Raw genomic sequence first — 27468 nt, 5'->3', positions numbered from 1 at the left:
TATTTCAATATTTCTTTTTTCCAACAAAATGGCTTTCCTTTCTCCCTCCAAAATTTTCATCTGAAAATGTAACTAATTGGAATTTTTGGTTGAATTAATCCAGAATTTCTTCCACACATTTTTGTTAGGTCATAAAATCAGTTATTTACACAGCTCTAGCACATGACTATTTTCACTTTCATGCCTTCATTCTCATTGATAAAACATTCCAAAACACCAAAACAGTACACTGGTTTCTACAATGACAATTAATGAAAGGGTAAGTAAATCTACTTACTGAACACATCCCCTCGGGGCTTCTGAGGATCTATCTGTATCCTGTTATCATCTGTAGCTCCTTGGGAAGATGTAGTTTCAACAGGAACAAGCAAAGGATGTGTGGTGGTTATCAGAGGAGTTCTTTGTGGTGGCAGCGTAGGTCTTAACGTTGTAGGTAGAGGTGGCGTTGGAGGTGCAGGCTTTGCCACTGGTTTTGTTACTGGCCTTGTTGTCACAGGTATGTACCTAGTGGTCAGCTTTGGTGTGGGTCGAGTTGTTGGCCTTGATGTGGTTCGAGTTGTTGGCGCAGGTGTGGGTCGAGCTGTTGGTCTGGTCACCGGCCTTTCTGTAACAAAAGCAAGTACACATGGTGGAATGAGGGGCTGTTCTGTCATCCCGCATCAGGAATCCTATTTCTTATACCGGTGCCTCCTGTAGGAAGCACAGTGTGCCCCTGAATCTGTGATATGAACCAGAAGGTTCAGTCATTATCTTAGGAGTAACTGCAAAGAGAATAAAGATGGGAGCAAAATGGACTCCTCGTTCCAGAAACTTCAGAATATAATTCATTGCCATGAAGAGTCTGCTGAATTAATGCCTCTTCTGAATGTTTCCACTAACTAGTCACACACCTTAGCATCAACACTACTGAATTATCAGTACTTCTCATTACAGTGTATCAGAGATGATTTAGCATGACCAAAGGCAGGCACACAGTGCCTACATCTTCCCAAGCATCAACTCTCTTTCAGTCAACAAAACTCACCCCAATGAGCTGTTAGTAAAGTAGCATGGACATGAAGGTACATCTTAAGCTGTAAAACTTCACACATTTTTACTCAGAGGAAGTTTAGTAATACTCCAGTGTTACAACCATTCCAGTCAAGGCAGGTCATTTCAGGGCAGATACCTTTGGTTTAAGAAAGTACTTTTCAAGTCTTTCCACTTCTTTTAAACACTCCTCTTCGTCTACAACTGTTTATCACTTTATAGACAATTAACTGAAGCCAACTAGCTGTCTTTTAAATCTTTTCTTTGCTGAGCACCAGGAAAATGAGTGAATGGTGGTTTGTTTTTTTTTTAATCCTCCACAAAAAAGAAAAGATGAATTGAGCCCCACCTATAATACAGTGACAATGCCTACAATACCACCTTCCCCAGTATTTCATAAATAAAGGGTAACAAATTTTAGATTTATATCATAAGGAGAGTTTCTATAGACATGAAATCCAAGAACATCTGTTTTGTTATTTGTATTTTACTATTTGTTAATAAACCTTTTCATCTCACTAGAGATCTTAAAAGCCCCAGTAAGAATTCTACTCATTTATTTTGTGGACACACAAGTGTTTGAAGTATAACACAGAGCTGAAATTAAGATACTGCTTGTTAAACAGTGAACTGTTTGAAGATAGCAGGTTAAAAGGTTTTCCATCTGCTTACTACTATTCTTTTGAATAGCCTGCTGTTTTTACCCTGTGGCGAATAAAAATATCAAATGTATCATAGGACTACGTCCCAGTAACATGACAAGTGTGTCTACATATAACATAAGCTATATAAGCATATATAACATATATATATATATATATAAGCATTTGTGCTGTGAAAGATCACCATAGTGAGAGCATAGCCATAATGACTAAAGCCAAAGGAAACAAGTTTGCAGCAGTACTGCTCATTAGAAAGACGGGTGAGTCACCAACAACCAGAACCCACATATGAACACAGGGTGCTCAAAATGATCGTGCAGACAGAGCTGTGCAGTCCTGAGGGACATCGCATGTTAAAGAGCTAGAATGGCCTATTCTGTACCAAGAGGGATGACTGCTTCTCCTAACACAAATATGAATCCTCTGAGGAAATTCTTCCAGAGAAATCCTCTCTCAGCTCTGCTAAGATCTGGGGAGTGGACATGGCAAACTGTTGACTGGGGCATGTTGCAGAGCATACGTAATAGCAGCATATGAGTAATATGTACTGTCTGACCAGACTTATCCCACTTACTCACTTGTCCTCATTGTGAAGCAACTTCTAGAATGAAGCTCTGAATAGGGTGAGACGAATATCTTTCTAATTATGAAAGTGTCTGAGAGAGAGGTATTTTTATCGAAGCATGCTAAGACTCAAAACTCTGACCTTCATTAATTTTTAAAAATAGCTGAGATAAATGAAGCTTGATAGCGTTATACCTGAGAAGGTACAACATAGGATTCATGGACACATGAATTTACTTTCCGAACTTCTTTTGGAAAAGGAGCTTTACATACGTATGCAGCTTGTTCCATTGTCTCTGTAGCCTTCTTTACATTTGCATTTGTAGGATCCTGGTGTATTGTAACATTGTGAATAACTACCACAAAGGTGCTGGCCAAGGGAACATTCATCTATATCTGCAACAGAAAGTTACATCAAAAATCAGAAGAAACCTTTCTTCCTGCTTATCTTTGCAAAAACATGAACAGTAGCACAATCATGAAAAAATGCAAATTTCAAGAAATTCAAAAGAAATGAAATGGAAAAAGTTGGAAGTTAATGTGGTGACTTCAGGAATATCCACATTTTAAACACCCAGGTATTAAAATTACTTTTTTTCATAAAACACTTCCTCTTTATTGTACCTATTATGTCTAGATAGCAACTACATACATGACCTTTATATGTTTTAGGCCTCTGCACAAAGACTTCTCTCTAAAACTATGCTTAAACATAAAGCAATGCCTCATTGTTTCTACACAATTGTTTTTGTTTGTTTGTTTTTCAGTAAAAAGGATCATACATTGGCTGAGGCAATGGGAAACTAAGGCAGTGGGATCAGAAACATCTCTGTTGAACAACATACACCAGCTGCATTCCAGTCATGTGTGGAGACAAAGACAGGTAAGTTATTTACCAACCCTGTCTCCAGAATAAGCAGGTTCTGCAGCCTGGTTTGGAAGGAGCAGGGGTGTGCCCCAAGCACTGTTCTTTTCTTGGATCTTGGGGCACGCAATGGATCACAACTGCACGACAGCTCAGACACAGCCGAAGCTGACGTGCTGCTCCAAACCTACAACTGTCTCTGCCCAGTGAAACCTGTGGGGATGAAGTTTAGGCAGGAATTCCTGCAGCACCAGCACTGCTCTCCCGCTACCTTTCACAGGAGAACCAGTTGCAATAGGAGTAAAACATACGCTTCCAGTTTCACATTCAGTCTAGTTAGTTCTATTACCCACCCTTTCCTAAAATACAAATGCAGAGCAATCTACAATAACCTTCTTCAACATTCCAGCCATAAGCAAATATTCCTCTTTAAACCATTAATTCAAGTTTATAAAATACACCTTGGTTACACACAGATAAGAAATATGGTGGTATTACCATGGCATTGGTATTTGCCTCCAATATACATTAAGTCAAAGCCTTTATGACACCTGCACATGTAGCTTCCAAAAGTATTGACACAGTGCCTAAATCGCGGACAGATAACTCTCCCAGTGGCACATTCATCAACATCTGTGGAAACAGAGGAACTGCATTACTCTTAGTAACAGGTAAAATGCAAGCTATATGACCCACATGAAACTGTTTCACATTGTGAAAACTGAAGAATAGCTAAAGTACTTCTGAAAATGTTATTCTGAATGCAAGGTGGTCTGCCAGCAGTAACACCTGAGCACTTCTAGCTGTGTCACCTCGGTTTAGCTCTTAACCACATGCCCAGATTCTTATGGTTCCCATGCCAGAAGCCTTCCCAACTCCCTGTGAGTGACAAGAGAATGCCTTCTTCAAGGCCTGAAAATATTCATCCTTATACTGTAATGGTGTTTGGCTGAAGAAAAGCTATATCATGCACTTGTATGACTTTTCTCCCATTAAGCCCTGCATGGTTATTAAGATAGCACTTGGATATAGGTGAGAAATAATAATAAAAAATGCCCCAGTAACTGTTTTTCCAAATATGCCTGAAACACTGTTCCTGTAGCACAGGCCATATGTACCTACTACATCATCATGTGATAGAAGGTCACTTGCTTTTATAAAGATCTCAAGCATCCGTAATCCACAGCCTGCTCAGTGAGCTTATCAGAAACTCTCATCTGTTCAGGACTTGCTCTCAACAAGGAGTTCAAGCTGAGGCCAAGGGTGCAATGTTTCTGGGTCAATCACTACAGGCCAAACACTTTGTCTGCTGCTTTGCAAGTTCTTACCCTGCACCGTAGCTGACCCGTCTTTCATGGAGATGTGTGTAAGGTGACCTTCAGATATCAAAGGTGCTGAGACGCATGGCTTATATTTGCTCTGCCAGCAGCACCTAACGTAGTGTCTCATCTAGGTAAGGACAGAGCTCTGAGCTGTGGGATGTTCATCCAGCATGACACTTCTCAGCTCCCTGAAGCTGCTGCTTCATGCTAAGTACATCAGGTAGATGCCAACAGAGCCTGCTCTCACAGCGTGCAGGGCTCTCAGCAGGAAAGCAGGCTGATACTCAAAAGCTGCTCGCACTACCACTCATTCTCTAGCCCTTGAAAACTGAGCTGAAATCTCCTTAGTATTTGAATCTACCTCAGTTCTTCTCTGAGGTAGGGACTTGCCACGCACGGCTGCCTCTTAAGCACACGGCTTCTGACGTTTGCTAGTTATCTGCAGGGCACAGTTCAGGCCTTTCCTCTGCACCTCTATCAGGCTCTTAATCTGTGGGAAAGCAAGATTTTGCTCTCTGTGCAATTTTTTTTCTGAAAAAGGAACATTTCAGCTGCAAGCGTCAGGGCTGCAAAACAAAGTTGAGTGACTGATGCCCTCCTGCTCGTGAGAGAGGCCTGAATTTCCTTCTGTACAAATTCACGTATTTGCAAATTCATGTAAGGAAGTTAGCATGTTGGATGTTGTCACACTGTTAAATTTTCAAGGCAATAATATATCCTAAAGGTACAGGACTGAACTGCTAATCAATACTTTGTTGAAAACTGACACATGTCTACTGCTCGCATGTAACATGGGAAGTGGAGTGGATGCTCTTTACTGGTAGGAGTAACACTGATCATTAGGCAGAAGATGGAAGGAAAGTGCTGGCCTCCTACAGCTCTCGCACAGCACAGTGACGGGGGCTTCCTGCAAACCCGCAGACCTGCACCACTTTGCACCTGGCCCAAACACTGTAAGGAGGTTCCCCTTTGCCTGCTGCAGCAGGCTGTAGCTCACACCTGCTGCCCATGAAAACCAGGCACAGAGGGGTGATTTGCGTTCTGATCTTGGAATCAGTGGTCTGCAATGGAGGCACGCTCCCAAACCCAAGCCAGAGGCTGCTCTTAAAGCAAATACTACAAGCAGCACCCAATGGCTGTCAGAGCCAGCGTTCAACAGGGAAGCAGGATTACAAACAGGATTGCTTCTGTCCTGCTGTAAGGCCGCATTACCAACCCAAGTACTAACCGACTATGATGCTGATTTTAAAATAATTTGGTTTTTGAGTTTACAAGGATGTATTTTTAAGTTTCCATCCACAAGCAAAACATCTAATGAGACCTTCTTTTGCAATGAAAATAATTATGATTTTCAGTCCTCAAATAGCTACACATCTTTTAAAGGTAAAATGTATACCAAACCTACTCCAAAGAGCAGGGAACACAGATTTATTGAGTTGAGAGTCATTAATTAGTCAATCCCTATTTTCATTGAATACTCTGCTGAATTCTTTTTTACTTCTTTGTTATCTATTCGAAATGAGTTGCTTTCCTACCTGAATTGTTTGGTTGCTCTACACTGGTTGGCTGGAAGGAACATTTTAACAAGAGAATGATCTCTGTAGGTTAAACTAAGAACAGAATAATGTCTAGAGGAATTTAAACCTGTGCTAAAAATAAGCATTACATTCCCAGCTGTCTTTCAATCTCTGTTCGAACTAGGATTTCATGAGCTGCAGTCAATGCACACTTCAATTTTCTTACTACCATCTACAATGCTATTTTTCTACTGCATCTACACTGCAGCAGTGTCTGCACACTCCCTGGAGCAGACAAACTCACCAACAGCAAATGGCTTGAGCACATGTCAGGAAAAGACAAAGCTCTAGCCACAAATAATTGTCATTCTTGGAGGTATTTACTGTTTAGCACAACTTAAGCTTGTCAGAGAAATTATTTAGAAAGAATACGTCCCAATCATTTCGTACCAAAAAAGGGAGATTGAGCGTTTTTTGCCCCATGAAGGAAAGCCATCTCTTGCTAAGACTTTAGCAGTACTTTAAAATTACACAGGAACAGTAGACAGTAGTAAGGGCCAGGGGCTTGGATGCCAATGAAACCTGCAAGACTGGAGGAAAGCACTGGGGATCTCTGATGTAGAACACTTGAGAATAGCTGAGCAGTACATCTCCATCCTCATTAGTCACCTCTTGAAACTACATGTACATTGCATTCTAAATACACCTGATGAACTTTTAAAATGCATTCAGTGTAAGGATGAAAATTCTATGAGGAAAAAATATATATTAAATATTAAATCTGCAACTGATCACTCACCTATGCAGGTTCTACCATCAGGCCCCAGCTGCAGGCCTGGAGAAGGACAGCGGCAGCGCACTTCCCCTTTGAGCACATCGCAGCCGTACTGACAGTTTGCCATTGAGCAAGAAAGGGCACCTAGGGACAAATAATGGAACGTGTTTAGGCAGTGACACGGACCAGTAACAGAGAATCACTGTGACCTCTGTGGAACTGAGACATGCTATAGTTACGATACAAGTAAAGAAATCACCTGTAGAATTCCACAGGTGGTCATTCAGGCTTTGAGAGCAAATGCATGTGGTTATAAGAAACAACAACAAAAAACAAAAATGACAACAATAGAAAAAAAGCCCTACAACTGTAGCGAGTAATGGAATGTAGTCCTCATGAAGAAAATAAATTCCAGTACGTACTATATATAACATGTCCTGGACATTATCCACATTTTAAAATAGGACTATCTTTAATTTGAGGTCATTTCTTCTCCCTTCTCTCTCTCCACACGCTCAGAATATCCACTTTTATGGGAGCAAGTAGGAACCTGATCTCCAGAGAGATGACGGTACGATTTTATACCAGACAACCAACATCTGCAGCTTTAATGATTTTACATTTATAAGGACAAAATACAACAGAGCTGCAGGTGTCTTGCTGCAATGAAAATGGCAAGCACTTCTCCCTGAAGGCCAATTAGCAGTGATTTACAGCACTGAAGAATGCTTCTGGGAAAGCTTATAATAAAACTAATAAAATTAAACTATTTGCTTCTGGTTTGTTCAGGCTAATTTCATTAGGGAAAAAAAAAAAAAAAGCAGCTCAGCTCAATTTGTACAAGAGCCTAATTTCTAGCAAGATAAATCTTCTAGCATGGGACACAATTTCATACAAGTTTCCTGGGGAAACCCAAGCAGGGGCTTTGATGAAAAAGAAAGCAGCAAGCCTTGCCGTACTGGAGCAGGTTCCATCTGGCAGAAGCATGTAGCCGTTCAGACAGTAGCACTTGTAGCTGCCGTAGGTGTTCATGCACCGGTGTTTGCACGGCCGGGGCTTCAGTCCACACTCGTTTAGATCTGAAACAAAGAGTACAAGGGAAGGGGATGGGGGAAAAAAAAACCATAGCAATTATGTGTGAAAAGCCGATTAAAACAAGTTCTTTGAGAAAGAAGGAAAAATATGGCAATTAGCTCTACACGTGCAGTCCAGCAAACGTCCAGAACAAACTCTACAATGTACTGTTCTGTCCTCCTGCCATGTGGAGTATGTACTTCTGTTTCTCAGGTACCTCTTCATAAAAATGAGTAAAAAACAAAGAACTATCATTAAGTTAAGCACTGGCAAATTTCATTAGCAAATGTAGAAGTGCAGACTGCCCAAATCAGAACTCTAGAGAAGAGAAGCACATATCACTGCTGCAGTCACTGCTGGAGTGCGTCTGAAAGCAATTTGGTGATTTGCTGTCATGCTTCAAAGTCAGTTGCAGCAGAAAGCAGAAAAGCTGATGAGAATCTCCTTAAAACAATCCCTTGGAAAAAAAGTGTTTCTTATCATCCAAGAAATGCTGAAAAAAAGTACATGTGACACCAGTGATATTTTTCAAGGACTACTGTTAAAGGTTATTATTTCAGATTTATAATACAGAACTCATGACTTTAACTGAAAACACTAAGCCCACAAGAAAAGACGGAGTCAGGAATTCCTTCTCTTCCAGGACCATATGTTGATGTGATTGGTAGACCAGAATAATTCACTACAGAACTTAGCTATTTGTGCACGGATCACTAAAGATGACAGCACAGGTGAACACAATAAATATATTCACAAATCCAGCCAGCAAGCACTTAACTAATGACTGGGCCGTGCGTCCAGTATTGCACAATGCCACTGGAGTGCTGTTACAATAACAGCAACTTATTTCCAGGAACTTTGCAAACAGCCATCACCACTTTCCCTTCCATTATGATCAATGTGATGTCGAGCAATCAAGAGAAAAATAAACACATTGTACTCCAAGTCACTGATATGATTCAAAATCAGACTCAAGGATTCTGTTGATGCCTAGAAATGAGCACTGTTAATGCTGCCTCTGTTTCTGAGAGTTCCAACAGTGTTTGTGCGAATGAAAACAAATCTTTGGAGCTACTTTGTTTTCATCTTCACAGAGCCAAGGAAGAGCAGATGTCATGCAAAGAAATGTCTCCCACATCCCACAGCCTTTCTCCACCTGACCTCATCTTCCATGGTCCTGGGAAGAGCAGCAAGTTTCCCCTTCTGTTGGAACAGGCTAATAGGGTTACAGTTTCTACTTCCTCCCTTTGGAAGGCTGAACAAGATCTTCCTGAAGTCTACTTCCTCCCTTCAGAAGCCTGAAGAGCAACGTGCACTCCTACAGCAGTGAGGAAGACTAGGTGAGCATAAGCATGTCTTCAGCAAGGAAAGGCTGCCAGGAGGGATGAACCTGTGTCTTGGAAACAAGGACGAATGACCTCCTCTGCAACCTTCCTGCAGAGCTTGCATTGCAGAAGCAGCATCCCCTCCCAATGCTCACTCTTCAGGAGTTTGAACGCATTTCTGAAGTTGCTAGGAGAGCATACTTCTCCCAGCAGGTACCAATAGCAGAGAATCATAAATTGTACTGCCCTGTTAAAAGAGAAACAGATGTAGAAGAGATGTACATTTCCTACTGCGAAACAGGGATCTTCAGCTAAGAGTTGACAGATACAGGCACAGGTCAAATGGAAGAGCAACAGACGATGATGATGACAGTGGAGGACAATTACTCTTAAATTTTTTATTCTTAAAAAAAAAAAAAAAAAAAGACAGAAGAATGCTTAATTATTAACTGGCAAATATTTGGGGGAGCAAAGTTCTCTAGGTAGCACAGCGGGCTGCTTTTTTTCCTTCTGTGGAACTTCCTCTGACAGATACTGTAGTTGCATTAACGTCTCGCTTACACTTCCAAAACTTCTTACCCTTAACAACAGTCTCTCATGGCTGCTTCCAGAACTGCTACACAGATCAAAGTTGAAAGGCTACTAATGACTGTTTTCAGTTTAAAATCTGCTGCCCTCCATAATGCATAGATTGCGCTGTGACCCTTAAATAACTGGAGTCCCACCTGAATAGTACACCACCATTTGGTACAAAATAGTACAGAAATGAAAGATCAGGTGTTGACAAACAAAGACACTCTTGAGAATAACGTAATCTTAAAAGGCAGATCAACTGTATTACACAGGTTTTGTTTTCAAAATTTCGACTAAATTCTTTGTTCTCTGCATTCCATTTCTGCCTGTGAGCAACTGTTGTCGCATCAGCTTTTGACCCCTTTGATTCAGGTCTAAAAATACATAGCTGTGAATAAAATGCCTGTGCCTTTAAACAGTCTGATTTTTTTAACCTTGGCTGACATAACAGAAAGCTAAGGTCACAAGGCATCAGAAATAAGCTGTTAGTGCAGCTCCACTAAAATCTAAAGCTCACGTGTCATGGGCTTTCACTTCAGCCTTTGACATCAGCTATTGAAAGATGTTATTAATCTTATGGAGTCAGAAGCAATGCCACAGTTCAGGAAAACAGCACTGGCAGTGCCCCAGCTGCTTAAAAGCAAAGCCACATTCCAAGCAGGTTGCACTGAAGCGCTCTGCCCAGCCCCTTATTTTCCCTGAAGTGCAACTTGCCTTTTACTTCTTTTCAGCAACGCAGGCACGTACTCGGAAACCACACAGCAAGCACGCTCAGCTTCCTAACAGGTATATTGGATAATTACTGGCAGGTCTTGCAGGTTCTTTAGACAGGCCTGCATGAATATGCTGACAGCTCCCTTTATCTACCCCTGTGTTCCCATAATCTGCAACAGCATGCTTCCCACAGAAGAATTCGGATGTACTGCACATAAACAGGGGGAGCACTGCAACATTCCTGCTATTAATATACTCTGTCTGCTTCAGATGGGTTTCTTGTTCTATAAGTAAGGACTGTTTCTTTCAAGAACAGGTTCAGGCTCCTGTTAGCAGTCAAATGATCAGCTATAGCAACATACCTCTTGAACATATGCTACTTTTAAAAGGTCAAGTTACTTACCCAAAGATATCAACTGCATACTTCAAACAACATCTATAGAGACATCTCAGTACAAGTGCATCAAAAGAGGCAAAGAGAAAACAGCAGTAGTTTCCTCTTTAAAAAAAGTAAACTAAGATGTATAAAATGCATAGGCTGAACTTTCACATTGGAATTTAAAAATGTTAATCGTTTTCATAGCGTTGGCCTTTAGGAATCCCTTTAATTTCTTTGCAGGAATCTCCATTTGTTGTCCCACACCTGAAGTTTTGCTGTTGAACTGCTGACATGTTACTACAGTTACTACAGTTACTACAATTACACAGTACAAAACCAGCATTCTTACTTTCCAAGTAACAGAACACAGTAGTGCACATAAAAGCAGGCTGAAAGCTTTAGGCACTGTGGAAAGAAGCTCCAAAACAGAAGCAAAGCTGCTGAGTGCAAGTATTTAATTTTTAAGAAAAGAAATTAAAATGTGAATGCAAGGAAATGACAACAGAGCTACACTGGCAAACCTGGAGGGACTTCTTTGACCACTGCACAGCCTCACACTTCATCATGGATAATTACCAACTTTAGGGCACACTCAGCAGGGTCTGGGCTCCCCCACTCCACCAGCCACTAACCGGGCCGAACCAGCCCGCAAACAGCTGGTGAGTACATAAGCACTACTTCCTAGGAAGGCACAGTGCACTCTGCTATTTTCTTTATAATTAGTTCCTGCAAAAGGCTGCAGAACTCAAATCTTTTCTGCCTTTTTCTGCCTACTGGCCAACTTGAATCAGAAAACACGTCAGGTATCCAATAACAAGTTTACTCAGACTGAGACTACCAGCGACCCAACACAAAGTCAAGGATTTAACTATCACTCATACTATAAAAAAGTAGTTCAAGCTGTCATTCCCAGCAAGCACCAACTTCTGCCTCTATTTGATCCAATAAACAATTCCCATCGTTCTGAGTTCACAAAGGAGCTTAGAAATAACTTAAGTGCAGATCCTGAAAGACAAGCAGAGGAAAGAAACAAAAGCAGGTTACAACACTGGGTGTGATGGAGAGTCAAGACATTTTAGAATAACAGACACGTGGTATCAAGGGAATACAATCAGTTATTTGCTCTGCATGCTAACGACACTGCAAGTTCAGCCTCTGCATCGCAGCCATTGTTCCATTAGCCTCCTCCCCCTTTGCAAGAGATTTATTATCATTTCAAGCCGTGCAGGTAGAAGGAGCACGCTGCCTGAAATACAGGGACCATCTCACCCCTTGAAGGTGTATTTCTTGAACGATGCTCCAGGGGGCGGAATAGATGTGCTTCACTGTTCTGACCAGGTGGACTTGAATACAGTTGCTCATCTTCACATGATGGGAAGAAGGCATAATTAAAAAACAAAATGACCAAATCTTTGCAATATGCAAAACAGATGTTTTATATTCTTCACATGAAGACAACCTTTCCCAGTCACACGAAGAAGCCTGCATACGCTTGTAAAAATGGCAAGCTTGCAACTATTCACATTTGTCTATAAAGATAGGTCTTAATGAAGAGTTGGTATCAATTTACCGTTCAACACATCTTGAAAGAAGCTTTAGTTTCGTTCTTACTGCTATAAACTTGAGAGCTGGCATGAGGGATTTTCTTTCAGAATGTTCTTTTCTTTTTTTCCCCTTAACTGCTTATGGCTGTTAACCCGATATTAAAAAGCTAGAAGGGAAACACTGAAGTTACTTGCAAGATTTGGGCAATTTCACTGCCATTTGGCTGCTGATGATAGCAGCATAATATGAAAGAGATAGTATCAGCTATCCTAATTCCTAAGTGACCTGAAGTGAGTGCCTGGTCTAGTATTAAATGGGGAGGTTGGTGGCCCTGCCTGTTGTGGGGGGGATTGGAGATTCGTGATCCTTGAGGTCCCTTCCAACCCGGGCCGTTCTGTGATTGCCACTGGAAAAGGACCAGCCTTCAGGCATCCTCACACAGTTGCAGTGCAACAGTTCTGCTGTGAGATTCCGTTGTTCTCTTGGATTGATCCCTGGTAGATGGCTTTATCTTTGAGGACCACAAATAGATGAGACGTAAAGCCTGTTTATCAGCACTCACATTTCATAGCCCAGCACCACTCACATATTCTAGAAAGACTTCCACCTCCACAGGGAAATTCCAACATTTCTTCTGCCTATACCATTACTTCGTTATTACTAATAATTATTCCGGAACAGAAAAGAAAAAGATGGCCTCTGGAGTGAACAGAATACTTGCTATTTTGAAGTACAGTAACACAGATCACATTTATCCTGTACATAAGTGGGCTTCATGGGATGCCTACAGTTCTAATCCACCCAGTTGTTACACTGGGGGTGGGGCTGAGCTGTGCTGTAGCCCCCTTCCCAGCCATACATTCAGATATTCTTCCAGCAAAAGCAGACTCTGCATCAAGCACACACCATTTGGGTCTCAACCAAATGTGGGATTAGCACATGGCAGGAGTGCATAATCCAACCTCAGGAACAGCCATCTGAGGTAGAACTGATACAGGCTGTAGTGACTTGATCTGACTGATGGATGTCTGCGACACTGCTGTCAGCAGGAATCTCAAAAACCTCATGGACATCTGCCACAGCAACTTTGTCACCAATACCATGCATGAATGTCTGATTAATATAACCTACAGTGAACCAAGATGCTAATTCAGTAAAAGAAGGCTTCGTCTTTTCAACTCTTATTTACACAGTGCAGCTTATCACTAAGCTACCCAGTTCAGGCCTAAAAAATGATAAAGTATTTAAGAAAAAAATGATAAAAAAAAATGATAAAGTATTTAAGAAATCATTTTTAATTGAAGAAATACTGTTTCACTACCAAAACCTGAGAATTGTGACCTTATGAAATAACAATCCTGACCACGAGATTCAAGTTACTTGATTCAGATTAGGACAGCATGTGGATACACACTTCATGTTAATCTCATTCATTTCACCTGAACAAAAGCAATTGCTTTCCTTGTATCATCCCACTGCAGATGCCATTTTCTCTACAGATGTCAGTCTCAATTTCAGAAAAGCTACAGGAGTAACAAACGTGGTATATGAGTTTGTTATCCTATGCCTGCAGGCAACATACACAGCACTTGCAAGGGTCAACAATATTTCTGTGATTTCACAAACAAATTCTCGTTCTTGGACATCACTTTCTTACCTTGGTTGCACGTTTTTCCAGTGTATCCGGGATGGCACTTGCACTTGTTTGGCCCAATGCATTCTCCATGTTTGCATCCTGGCTGGCATATAGCTGCAAATAGAACACCACTCATTATTCTTTGGTTCCAGTCATGACTGACAGTGCATTACTTTAAAACAAAAGGCAATGACCTAACAAAAATAGTACCATTTATGTTCCTCCTTTAAGCACTGTTGTGTCTCAAATACCACTGTTTGAATAACAAGTGCATTTTCAACAGTAATTGCCACCCCAATACGTGTGGGACTCACTAGCATTCTATTTTGGTACAACAGGAGGTTGTGCTGTTGCTGGCATATTAAGCTCCTTTAGTAGCTCATCAGCTTGCACACACACTGCCTTCACTTGCTCTGTGTATGTATGAACTGTGGTTCACGTCATTAAATTTGGTAAACTGGAAGATGCCCTAGCTTTTCTCATTCTGTGAGAGAGTGCAGATGTAAAATTCTGGTGATTTTACTGTTTAAGTAAGGCAGGCACAAATTACAAAGAAAACAGAGGGTGGCATAACTCAAATACTCTGTAATTAGGATTTACTATTTACCCTGACTTTAATTTTCTAAACTGTCAGTATCATTTGCAATTTGCAAAGTCACTAACTAGACCCAGCTGTAATATTCATTGATCTGACAACAGTCTGTATTATAAAATTGTGTGTACTAAGGATCTATTTGAACAGAAATCTGTCAGAAGGCACTAGCTTGCATTCCAGCCAGGCTGTTCAACAGGGCTGAATTAAACAAAATTAAAACAGAAATGAGATTAGTTGCAGCTGTGAAAGAACTTTGCAAATACATCTCTAATGATCCAAAGCCTTTTCCTTAAGAGTCAAAGCATCCGGAATCAGCAGTTCCCACAACTGCATCCACAGAAGCAACAGTTAGCACAGAATGAATTTGGTTCAGTTCAGGGGCTGTATTTGCTCTCTACTCAGGGCATTTTTTGTTTAAAAATCAGACATATGCATCCTGCGATCCCCAGAGAACAGAAGACCTTGTTTTCTGCCTGTAGTACTGCTCTTGGTGGATCTTCCTAACACTGCTACATCTCTTTTAATTCTGTCTTTGAGAATTTGCTAAAAAGCAACAGAGAGGGGTGGTTTTATTTAATGCAAGATGCATCTTTCCTATAAACACTGGCCAGAAATAAAGACACGGGACTAAGATTCACCAGCTACCTAATGGAGTTTCTTTTTCTGTGCAAGTAGCTGCAACAGTTCAGTGAACTATAGAAGGTAAGTTTCAAATGCATAACAGGCAGAACTGTCAGGGGAGCAACTGAGAGATCGCAAAATTCTACAGCACTGTAGTTGGGAACAGTTGCTGCTTTTTTAATCATTGCAGTCACAAACAAAGAACTAGGCTCTGTTTTAAGGGCTAATTTAGATGCCATATCTCTTGTCTTCCTAATATCACAAGCCCTACTCTACCTAGAGGTGATGATGGAAAAAATGAAGAGCATGAAGACCAACCTCATCATTGGGAAAAAAGAGATACGATATATCCATACTAGTAACAGAAATGACTACAAATATGTTTGCAAGAGCTTCCATAAAGTTTCCACTGTCCTTCAAAGAAAATCCATACTGTAAAGCAGGACCCAATCAGATAATACCAACTTCTTAGAAGAACACAAAGCACCATCAGCTAAATAACAGCTTGGAATGAAGTGGCAAAGTTCCCTGAGAGAACCTGCTGCAATTTTAGTTTAGCTGACACTAAAATGCCTTTCTGTCCTCAAATGCATGAAGCATACGTTAGCAGCAGCTCAAATTGCAAAAAGATGATCTTACAGTTGAAGACAAAAAGACTTCACAATTTAGAATTTAGAAATGGAAAACTGTATCTAATTCAGAAGATCCAATATCTTTCAGTATTCTCTCAGTCAACCAAGTAGGACATTGTACTAGACAAAAAAAAAAATCTTCAGTAGCATTAATAAAAAAATCTAAAGCAAATTACATAGAACAACTAATTACAGACAGAAGACATGGGTGATGGGATCTGTGGCATCCTCAACAGATGACAGCCTAATACACGTTAACAAGCTTAGCCCCATAGTTTTATCTGCAATATTTGCTGTCCTGTACGACATACAGGTGGGTAAGTCCTGATCTAGACTATGTCCTACTCCCAAGATAAAACTCAGAAGAGCACTTAAGTCTTTTCTGTTTTCAAAAGTCTCAGTTAAAGGAGATGTCAGTGCCTCAGCAGCCCACAGCTTAAAAATCCCTACTCTAACGACTGCCTAACCACTATCCATAAAGCCAAAGACATTACAAAATGCTTTCTGCGCATAAACAGGTATTTGGAAACCAACTTTTGCTGCCAAACACCGTTCTTGAAGAAATCTCTTTTATTAGAATGTATTCACAGCCACTTGAGTGCTACACAACTTAAATACAGCATTCTATTCAATTTTAGTTCCATGTCATAACGGAAGAACTTCTACATAAAAAAAGCATTTTGCAGCAAGCTTTGCAATGCACACAATTCAGCCAACACCTCCAAACTTCACAGCATTTCCTACAAGGAATCAAATCACTCTCACCAAACTATTTACGTGACCACCTCATTTCAATCTTTTCATTTTAAATTATTTTGGGGCCAGACACAAAAGACTTGCTCTGTCTCAGTTCCCACTGACTTTAATGGGAGGCAAGGAAGTATCCTTCAAGCCTTTTATTTAGCCAGAAATCTAACAGAGTACCTATTTTAAAGGTTGGCAAGAGCTACCTTTTCTTCCAAAATAAGATGATAAATACTGCATTTTAAGTTTCAAGCAAAATTCAGGACAAATTAAGCCCTGTAAAAACAATAGGGAACTGAAACATGAGTGAGTGAATTGGGTTCAGAGTTGTTTTTGTGGGTTTTTCTCCTCAAGCGTGGGAGAAAGAATTCCTGTGCAACACATATGCTCTCAGCATGCGGTACGCTTGCATAAAAGCTCGAAGCCAGCCATCTTCCCAGACACCAGGAACAGCTGGTGTGCCTGAGTATGACTAAATCATTCTGAATTATGATTTTTTTAATTGCTGCATGAGTACTTCAATGAAGTATACATTCAATTTGTTCATTATGGGTCTGCAGTGTTGGTGGTGGGAGGCGTTGCTGTTGGTTCTTTCACCTTTATTTTCTCCCTGCACTCAGCTCCCTAAAATGTTGATGTTAGCAGTTGATTAATCCATTACCAAGTGCTGCTTGGTGCAGTCCTAACAATGCAGTCACACTGCTTAATTCTTACCTAACTCCTTCTTTAGAGATCAACAACGAAAAATCCTGAACTTGCATAGCGGAATGTCTCTACCATCCCAATTCTCATCTGCTTTTCTAACACTTTGAGCCATGTCTTCCAGCAAAAGACTATAAAGACTATATAGCACTCCTGAATGCTATAACACTTTGCTCTGTTCTGCTGCTGAATTTGTTCCATAATGTTAACTCCTGATTCCACGCACCTTCTTTCTTTGACTGATGTCCACAAGAGTTTCTCACTGACAGAAGTTGCCCTCAAAAGTTGCTCCTTCTGCAGCTCTCCACTCACATCAAAATGCCAGACCACACGCGTTCAATCTGTTCTCCAACCTCTATTTTCAACTCTCTGAAGTCAAAACTGTACAAGAATGCCTGCATCTGAATAATCTGTGTTGACCATCTGCCTTGCTTCTCTCTTTCCAAGTAACACATAGCTCCTTTTTTATCCTGATCCCAAATCCCAATTTCTTGAAATTCATTTTGCCCAAACACAGGAAGTAATTTATGCATCAGCCCATAGATTATTACATACTATTCATCTTCACAAACTCTTACAGTTACATATTTCTTCTTTGCTCCATCACATACAAGCACAGAGGAAAGCATAGAGCTCAACCTCAAGCTACCCTTACATAGTTATCAGCAGGTGGTAAAACCATGCGATAACCATAACTCACATTACAGAATTACTATGGCAAAAAAAAAAAGCTTCCTAGCTACGTGCGCAAGCAGTCACAATATACATCCCTGCAGAGTTCAATAAGCTTGATTACAGCCAGCAGGTATCAACTTTCAGATAATTTCACATGCAAAACGTTCCTTACACTGAAAGATAGTAAGAGTGCCTGACCAACTTCTGTAACTAGAGACTGATAATAACATCAGATAAAATGGTGACATATTATGTCTGAGTTGTTTTGCTGAGTTTTGCTGTTTGCTGTTTTAAATGACTCGCATTTAATTGTAGCGTTCACATTAACAGGTTAAAATGCACAAAGCTTCTACCTACAATATATAGTTCCATTAGATAAGTGGATCCTAATCTTACACACACAACTCTCACCTTTGCCTGCATAAATTGGTTACTCAGTTTGCACATATGATTGTGGTAATGGCACATTAACATGACAAACTGCAGCCTGTGGGGGCTATTTGTTACAGTGAATTCTCTGCTTGCCTACACTATACTCAAATGTGTTTCTCAACTGCATACCAAATCCAGACCTTGGTTCATGAATGCCCTGCTGCTCAGAACAGCACTTAAAAACACACTTAGCTACCGCTGAGATCAATAGGATTTAATGAAGCCGGTGAAAGTTAACCTAACACCTGTGCATTTTAGAACTGTTTAAAAACCAGTGGAAATTTGGTCTAACACAATGCACAGAGAACAGTAAGAAATATTTCAGGTTTTGTCATGTTTTTCATGTTTGTCTTTCAAGCAGCTTACCACAATTCCTTAAAGAACAGTGATTTATCATCTCAAATGCAGGTTCGTTACTCAAATCTCTCCGTGTTTCTACCCAACTCCAGGCTAGCAGGAGTGTCACCACACAAGGGGCAGAAAAGAAATGGGGCCCTACCGCTAACTTGGTTATAGTCATGTAACACCCAGTGGCTTCAGTGCAGCAACTGCTGTGCCACAGTAACAAAGCCAACTGTAATGCACAGCTGATGGCTTTGCTCACCTTCTAAAGACCGGTGCTCCCACCACAGGGATAAGCAAACAAGACATATCAGTTCTTAAGCAGCAGGAGACCACAGCCTCGAGTACTAATCTAAACTAGCACTGACTTCACCTTGCTCTAACGTGCCAGGCTGTGCACTGCTGTAGGCCAGGGGCTGTAACATTTCCCTGCTGTGAGAATGACAACCTGTAGTGGAGGCGCAAAGCAGACAACGGGGGGCAGTAAGCGTGTCAGCCATCCCAAACCAGCCTCCTGCTGCACAACTCTATACTGTGAAAGCAAAATCAGGCCTCCCAGATCTGACAGCTTGTAAACGTGATGCTGGGAGTATAAACAACTCGCAGAAAAGCAAAACTATTCCTTGGGGCTTGACAGTAAAATAAAGAAAAAAGAAAAGAGAAAGGAAAAAAGGAAAAAGTGCAACTGTTTAGGAGGTAAGATGCATGTCATCAGATAGGTGACTGGGATGAACAGCCTTGTTAGTTTTCTTCCCTCTCCCACCCTTCCCCGCCCTCCCCCAAAAAGATGCTTTAAAAAAAATTTAAAAAAAAAAAAAAAAAAAAAACCATCTACATCTTCTTGCCATGTATTATAGTTTGTATGAATAATTAATGACTTAGAGGCCACAACTCCAAGCCATGATCTTTCCAAAATTATTTCAAGAAATATGTTCGGCTAACCTTTGGGCTGGCACCTTAGGCTGGCTATTCTCTGCCTTAAGACGTAGAAAGCTGTAAAACAAATATCCAAAAAAAAAAAAAAAAAAAGAAATTCCAGTTTGTTTTTTTATTTTTTCTCCCCTGTAAGGAGGATGGACTTGGCTGGGGCTTTTATCAACTTGTTACATTCCTGGAGACTTACACACATTCAACATTCAGAGCTTTTCTGAAATAAAAAAAATTCTGGTACACATTTAGAAATAGAAACACCTTACATCTGCATTGCATTATGAGATTTAACAAACACATTCTGATACATAAGAGTAATTAAATATCATGACGTGATGCTATTCTTATTCAACCAACTAAGGAGCTGCTTTACCATACAATACAATATTGTACAAATTCTCGTGTTTCATGGTTTAGATCCCACGTTTCCATCAACAGAACACAAATGCCTTTCTTAAAGAGACAGTATCCTTTCATTTAAATATGCATATCTGTATCTCTAATGCTGCATAACATTAAATAAAGGGTTTGCATCAGGATAATGTTAATTTGAGAGTAATTAACATTACACTCATTTTCAAGCATCTGAACATCTGTACTGGCGCATACATTCACTGGCCATTTGTATGAAGTTTGAATTTGGATCGCCTGAAGTTAACGCTGAGAGACCTTTTCAGCTCTTACTGCCGTACGTAACTAAATATAATACAAAAGTTAAGTAAGATGGAAACAGATCTATGTTTTGGGTTCACGTTAAGACAATTTATTTGCCAATAAAAATGAATATTAGACGCACAGCTCGTTGGGCTCCATAGCCTTGTTATCAAGGGTGGGGACTTAACAACAGCGGCCCTTTGCATTTTAAGCAATACTGACCAACATTTAGGGGTTTGCACTGATAGTCACTTGTATCGATTTAAATCTGCTTTAACCAGCAAGCCCCTCAATGGAGGCAGACTGGGGCCGTTGATGGGCTTTGAAGGAAACTCCATATTCAAATTGACAGTATGTACTAAACATACTACTGCTGGCATTTCCTGGGGACAAACTGGACTGCAAAACTGTGCAAAACCTCTACGCAGAAGAGATGCAATGGAGGAGTGGAAAAGGATACTGTACCTTTAATATAGCAAAGTCATAACTGCTTTTAGAACCATAAAGGTTCTAAAATGAAACGATCCCCACACCTTTAACTGAATAAAAATAGCAAAACCTCATTTTTTTTTATTGCTTGGCAAAATTAACACAGTATTGCAATTCTGTATAGGTATGTTTCACAGAAAAGACATTTAAAAACACACAAAATTATTGGCCGTTTATAAGATCCCCTGCACATCGATATTCATTAAACACTGCTGACACGATGCATTAACACAGACTGCGGTGTTGCAACCACAAATTTAGTAACAAAACTCTTGCTGATGTTAATGAGGTTTCTGCCAGGGGGCCAACCTCGTGGAAGCCAATGCTGTCAAGGTTCATTACTGACAAAATTATGGTTTTATGTAGCTGAAGATTTGTGTGTCTCAGATTATACAGAATTGCCATTTCCACTTAAAGCATCGTGATGCGCAAGAAGCGGAAGCCCTGAGACACACAGCCTCGTCTCCCATTGATGGCTGACATGATGATGTGGGTGAACTCCCATCAACGTTACTGTTGGTTACACAAAATCATCTCAGCATCAATGAGAGCACAACCACCTCTTCCCAGCCCACCACCATGCATCTCTGTAAATAAACCACACAGCATAGGTACACATTGAGACAGAAGCAGCAGCATATACATGTAAGTTTCTCCATAGCACTTGTAAAAAGGCAGCAGCATGCACAATTTCCAGCAAAGCATTTGGTTATGTCTGCATCTGCCATTTCAGCTTGCACAAGCTCCCCCCCTCTTTACTGCAGGCCACCTGCAGAACTTCCTGCAATAGCATGCATTTTACTAGGTTGGACTAAATCTTAATGCTAACCTGACATCTTCCAACTGACTTTTATTTTTTGGTGCAACGCTTAAATGAGGTGTAAACTGACTGCCTGACTTCTACTTTTACTAACAGATTACTGTTTACTGCTCTGTCCCTAGGCTTTTCATGTTAATTGTGGATTTATAGTAAGGTGGTAGGAAAAAAAATAAAAACCTTTGCTGACTTGCTCTGCTTTTCTTCCATAGGCAGAACAGTCAAATCTCAGCACAGGGAAATAACCACTGAGCTGCAACAGACAGATGCTCTAAAAGAGTGCACTCATCTTCACAATCCCTTCTCAAGATAGACTTCATTAATTTTGTTAATGTTTAAGGAGAATTCAGAATTGGAATAAGTGAAGTAATCAAATAACAGCAAAGCTTGTTAAATTCAATTTCAGTGAAATTCTGTTCCTGTTAACTCTGTTCTGTTCACTAGACAAACCCTCAGAATCAGCCCTGTTGACTTCACCAACCATGCAGACTCATGCCAACAGAGGATCTGACAGTAGGCCAGCATCAACTTACAGAAGCTGTGGATTCAAACTTGTATTTTGTATGTGGGAATGCAGCAAAACCACACTTGCTATTGCCTCTAGCAAAGGAGTTGTCCAAACCGTAATCTAGAATAAGAATTCATGCAGTTTGCTATTGCTTAAGGAATCTTACTCAATTTCTATAATCTGCATTAAATTAGTGGTATCTCTTTCTGCCAGCTCTTATTTAATAAAACAGGTTTAGTTCTGGGCTGTTAAATTGCAAGTGAAATAATGAAGCAAAAAGCAGCCTACATCTTTAATGTAGCTTGACTACATATAGCTAGCATACAAATGAATTACAAACAGGCATGCGGCCAAGTACAAAGCAGGTGTATTTTGTTCATGAAAGGCACATGTATTTGGAAATCATTTTAATAGTTTCAAAAGAACAGAGCTTTTTGCAAGCCAACTATACCAAAGCAGGTAGCCCACTAGTTCTAAGGATGCCTTTCAAGGAGCCCAGATGGATCAGTGGCAAAAACGTCCACAAAAAGAGAATAAATAAGTTTAAAATGGCTCTTAGCATGGCTTGCTGGAAGGAGAACTTCTACTTTCGTAGTGAAGAACAAAACGCATCACATTACTTCTCACATATATCATAGAATCACAGTCACAGAGTCCTTAAGTAGGAAGGGACCTTTAAAGGCCATCCAGTCCAACTCCCCTGCAACAAGCAGGGACAGCACAGCTACATCAGGCTGCCCAGGGCCTGATCCAGTCTCACCATGAAAGTCTCCAGTGACAGGGCATCGACTGCATCTCTGGGCAACCTGTACCAGTGCCTCACCACCCTCACTGTAAAAGACTTTTTCCTTACATCCAACCTAAATCTACCTCCTTTAAGCTTGAAGCCATCCTTCCTTACTATCACAGACCCAGCTAAAGAGTCTGCCCCCTTCTTTGCTGTAGATCTCCTCTATATACTGAAAGGCCACTATCAGGTCACCTCGGAAATCAGTGCCTCTCCTATCCCACAGTTTAGTTTCCTGATATGCTAACCAGGTTCCAGAGCCCAATATGTACGTGTAGATTCACAGCTGAGTGAATGCATTTTTTTGGTGAGAAAAGCACGTTTGTGCAGGATGCATGCAATGATACATGTCGCAGTACGTTTTCCCCCATCCATCTGTATACTTTAAATGGGTTCTGGGTTAGGACAACACAGTACCACAGATGCAGCTGCCTTGCAACGCAAAAGCAATTATGAACATACTGTCCATACCTTCCATATCTGTTCTGACCAAAAAAGTTTTGCCTAAGAAATTCAAAGTCATTTACTGTGAAAGAAGAACGCCAGAAGAAACTTCTTCTATCCTCACTTTTACTCTGTTTTACAGTTTTGCCATGTGCATAACAGCAACACATAAAAATGCAAGAAAGCCTTATTTTTACAAGTGACAGATATCAGATGTACGTGTAAAAAAGCACACAGAAGTCCTGACTGGTATAATTCATTCACAGGAGACAGAAGATGTTTTAGAGTATAAATTAAAGGAGGGTTCAGATTTTGACTTCTTCCTGCATGCTGTCAAAAGGACAGCAGAGTTATGCTGACTTTTGCTTGCCTGAGCAGCACTAAGCACAGCTGTGCTGGACACCCCTACGTCCTGCAATGGAGAAGTGTGGAGAAAAAGGAATTACTCCACACTTTTCAAAAGCAAATCTAGCTAACGTGGTTCTGTTTCCAGGTGCATCTTTATGGATGAATGATGAATCACAGGCACTGCATTACTATGGCTTAATGAGTTACCACTTGTCAGCTGGGCCACACTCCTGCCCTTCTAAAGCTGACATACACAGGCTTAAACCTTCCTCACAGTTAAACCATTATCTGAAACCACACAGCTGTCTTAAGCTACCACGTTCTTTTCTCAATAGGCTGGGGCAGGAGACTGGCCCACATGTGTTCGGTAGAGCAGCTAGCACAACTTCAGCCTGAAATCACAGCTCAGAATCCTTCTGGTAACTGTAGGTTGCAGCTCTCTCATGTATCAGAGCCTGAATTCTTGCTATTCTCTGTCTCCAGCATGGCACTCACATCTGCTCCCAGTAAGATAAACTCAAATGGGATTGGTGTATACACAACAAGTTATGCATGAGTAAACAGGTGAGAGTGCAAATGTGCTGGAGCACTTGCAGGCATAGCAAAGATGATTCAAACCACTTGGCTTGACCACAGCAGTTCATGTCCATTAACAAAAAGCTCAGCATTGTTGCCTGAATATGTACTGCTTCATTTTCGAACTCACAGTGAACAGGGTCTCACAGCCTGTTTTTAAGTCTGATTCTATACTTGTTTTCATTGCATAACTACCATTTATTCTGGAAATGGCCAAGAAAACATACATCTGGTAAAGGAAAGTTAACGTTTATGCCACTCATTCTGGGGACAGGAGTAAGAGGCGTGCCTTTCTCTATCGTATCCTTGATTTTTTTGGAACCTTTTCAGAAATATCCCTTTATACAGTCAAACACTCAAGGCTGCAGTTGAGGCCAGGAATGCTGCCTTCCATGTGAGGTTAATCCTTCACGCTGAATGCCTCATTCCCAAGGTGGAGAGCTTACTACAGATATTCTATTTGGCTGCCAGCACTAGAAAGATTCACTTTCGTCTGGTATCATCTCACAGTCTGTGATACGACTGGAATTTTCACCACCCACAACTGGAACAGAGTTCCCTGCTATACTTTTCTCAGACTTTGACTCCTGTTTCAGAACTAGAAATAACTGCTAAGTTTTTAGCAAGGTCTTCACCCGCACATTTGATGCTTTTCTAAGTTCTCAATAGTCTTTAAAACAAAACAAAAAAAAAGGAAACAAAGTATTTCTACACTTAGATGAGAACTGTATTCCTTTTAAAATCTGGTCCCAGCTACTGGAGATGACCATATAGAATCAATCTCTGCACTCCTTGAAAGAGTGAATAATGCACTTCAACAGTAGATAGAGAATCATTTAGATTCAGCCTTAAAAAAAGAACATTAATGGTATCTGAAGAAGATGGCAAATCACTACAAATAATCTTACTGACAAAATTCAGGGTAAGAAAAATAATACAGAAAACCTCTGTACTATATATATATATGTGTGTGTGTGTGTGTGTGTATATGTATTTACTTTTAGTTATGACTTTTTTTGCTAGTGTTACTTTATGCTATTGCCATCTCCCAAGACTCTGAAAACAGCAACCCCAAATCAGAGTTGGTGAGAGAGAATTTAAAGGGCAAGTATATCTGTAGCTGACTTCCAGCTAAATGCAAGTTTAAATTTATGGCCATCACACAGGAGATGACTTGTCTAAGTGAAAAGCCGCAGCGAGATCTCTTTTATTTCAGTGCAAATTATTGATACTTGTCAGTTAAATGTCCATAGCCTCAAACACTTAAATGCTTAACAATTTCCAAATACAAGTTCAAAAAGAGAGACATAGATTCTATCACCTCTGGAGTAGATACAATCAACTACCTCACATTATTCTTCCTTCTCTATAAGCATCCATCCCAGGGAAAAAAATATTTCTGTTATGAACTACAGCCTTAAAACTCAAAATGACTCATGATACAGGCTCAGAGATACCAATCTGAGATCTTCTCATCTCATAACAGTAGCAGGCGTGTTATGTTCCAAAAGCACTTTGCACAGCTTTTTACCAGTCATCTTATATACCTATTAAACACTGCAAGCTCTTAACATGCTTAGGATAGAAGGAGCCAGTGCTGCCATTCACGGATTTGAACAAAACCTTTGCTGAGAGTGTGCAGTTGCATTGCCAGTGCTACTTCTATCTTTTGCCTGTCTCTCTGCCTGCTGCTTGTTTATGTCACTGTCCCGCAGGCTAGCATCTAACAATATTCAACACCTGTTCTGCTTTAAAAGTGGCTTAGCAAAAAATAGTTCAGTCATTTGCATCTTAATTAAAAAAGCAAAAAGAGCTATTTGTAGGTTTAGTCCTGCAAAAACTCTGGAGAAACCATTTGTGTGAACTGTTAGGCACGTGAGCCAGCGTTCCCAAAATCAAAGCCTGTAATTTTAACAAACTGAGGTCTGTAATTCCTAACAACCTGAACTTCTACATCACCCTAGCTGCTATCATAGAGTACTTTTAGAAGATACCCTGAATGATGAACTTATCTATTTTGTTATCCTGCCATTTTCAAGGATTTTAAATAGCATGTTAGAATACGATTCTAATATACTATTAGAAAATAATAATTTTAGAGATGTTTTTCTTCATGTGTGGCCCAATAAAAGGATGCTGTCAGGCTGGTTTATATATCCTTAGTTCGGGATTACTGTGAGAATGTTTGAGCTTTAGTATCAATTTGAGTATATCCATTGACTTTTAAAATGAAATGTCAATTGTTTAGATTTCTTTCTCAGATATAAATATTCTGGCCTGCACTGCCTGTAACATAACACTTAAGTGTTATGTCAGGCTATTAGGAATGAAATGAAGTGGAAACAAAACAGAAATTCACAGGTTCTCATTGCCTTAGCCAAAGTTTACTTTACTTGATTGAAATCATTTTCAGAACTGTTAATAACAGACTGGATTTTGACCTGATGACATCCTTTTAATTAAGCCAGACTCACACGTGCAAAAGCCTTGGCCATCCATTATAAGACTGTGTATGAAGGATGGCTAGGAGCACGTCCAAGCCTCTCCTATAAGTGACTAGAAGCCCCAGCAGCAATGATACTCACGTTGGCACTGTCCCCAGGCCAAACGGGCCCAGCCCCAGCAGCAGTCAATTCTGCTTCCAAACCGGCACAGTCCTGCAGAGGAAACTATTTGTCTGGGCCACCTGAATGAGACAGTTCAAAGACAGCCGGTGAAACCCTTTGGAAGCAGCTAACTAAAATCATTCTGAACTTCACAACAATAACAACAAAACACTTCTTTTTCTGGTAAAGTGCTCTGACCTGAGCCTGTGATATTTCTGTTACGAATGCAGCGTGTTGTTCAGACACTGGACATAGCTTTAGGCAGAAGATAATTGGCGTAACTTTGTACCACCTGAAACAACGGACACGTTTCGCAATGTGCTCGCTGCTGCCGCTCACAGGTCGCAATTAAATCGTTGCAGACTTGTGAAATTATCTATAACACGCAATTAACCACCATCCAGAGTTTCAGCATTGATTTGTTTCGCGATATGTCACCAAATTTTCTTACTAAAACTTGAAGGGAGGAGGAAAAAAGAAAAAAATCAAAACACGAGCTTCACGTTACACGGTAAATAAATACAAAGGGAGAACTAGAGAGACGTAAATAAAAACTAAAGGGAAAGAGGCAGCGCAGCCTTGGGCG

At 40.4% G+C, this 27468-nt stretch overlaps 1 protein-coding gene across 4 annotated transcripts in view; it reads right to left on the bottom strand.

The window, feature by feature from the left end:
- The window catches only part of NPNT (nephronectin), a 41689-nt gene that overhangs the window by 13510 nt on the left and 711 nt on the right, over nt 1-27468 (bottom strand). The window contains exons 2-10 of one of the 4 annotated variants that reach the window (XM_042812705.1): nt 26862-26962; nt 19666-19716; nt 14002-14094; nt 12069-12161; nt 7694-7813; nt 6759-6878; nt 3619-3753; nt 2529-2651; nt 278-604 (exon numbers count right to left, since the gene is read on the bottom strand). In XM_042812705.1, the coding sequence (XP_042668639.1) occupies nt 278-604; nt 2529-2651; nt 3619-3753; nt 6759-6878; nt 7694-7813; nt 12069-12161; nt 14002-14094; nt 19666-19716; nt 26862-26962 (1163 nt within the window). The remainder of the gene's footprint in view (nt 1-277; nt 605-2528; nt 2652-3618; nt 3754-6758; nt 6879-7693; nt 7814-12068; nt 12162-14001; nt 14095-19665; nt 19717-26861; nt 26963-27468) is intronic. The other 3 variants (XM_042812708.1, XM_042812706.1, XM_042812709.1) reach the window with 3 other exon arrangements.

This window comes from Centrocercus urophasianus, unplaced genomic scaffold (assembly GCF_019232065.1).
Source record: "Centrocercus urophasianus isolate 14NV4802_14NV808 unplaced genomic scaffold, USGS_Curo_1.0 seq_13, whole genome shotgun sequence".
Taxonomy (NCBI): Eukaryota; Metazoa; Chordata; class Aves; order Galliformes; family Phasianidae; genus Centrocercus; species Centrocercus urophasianus.
The sequence above is the reverse complement of the archived record's forward strand: the minus strand, read 5'-3'. Positions and strand labels throughout refer to the sequence as shown.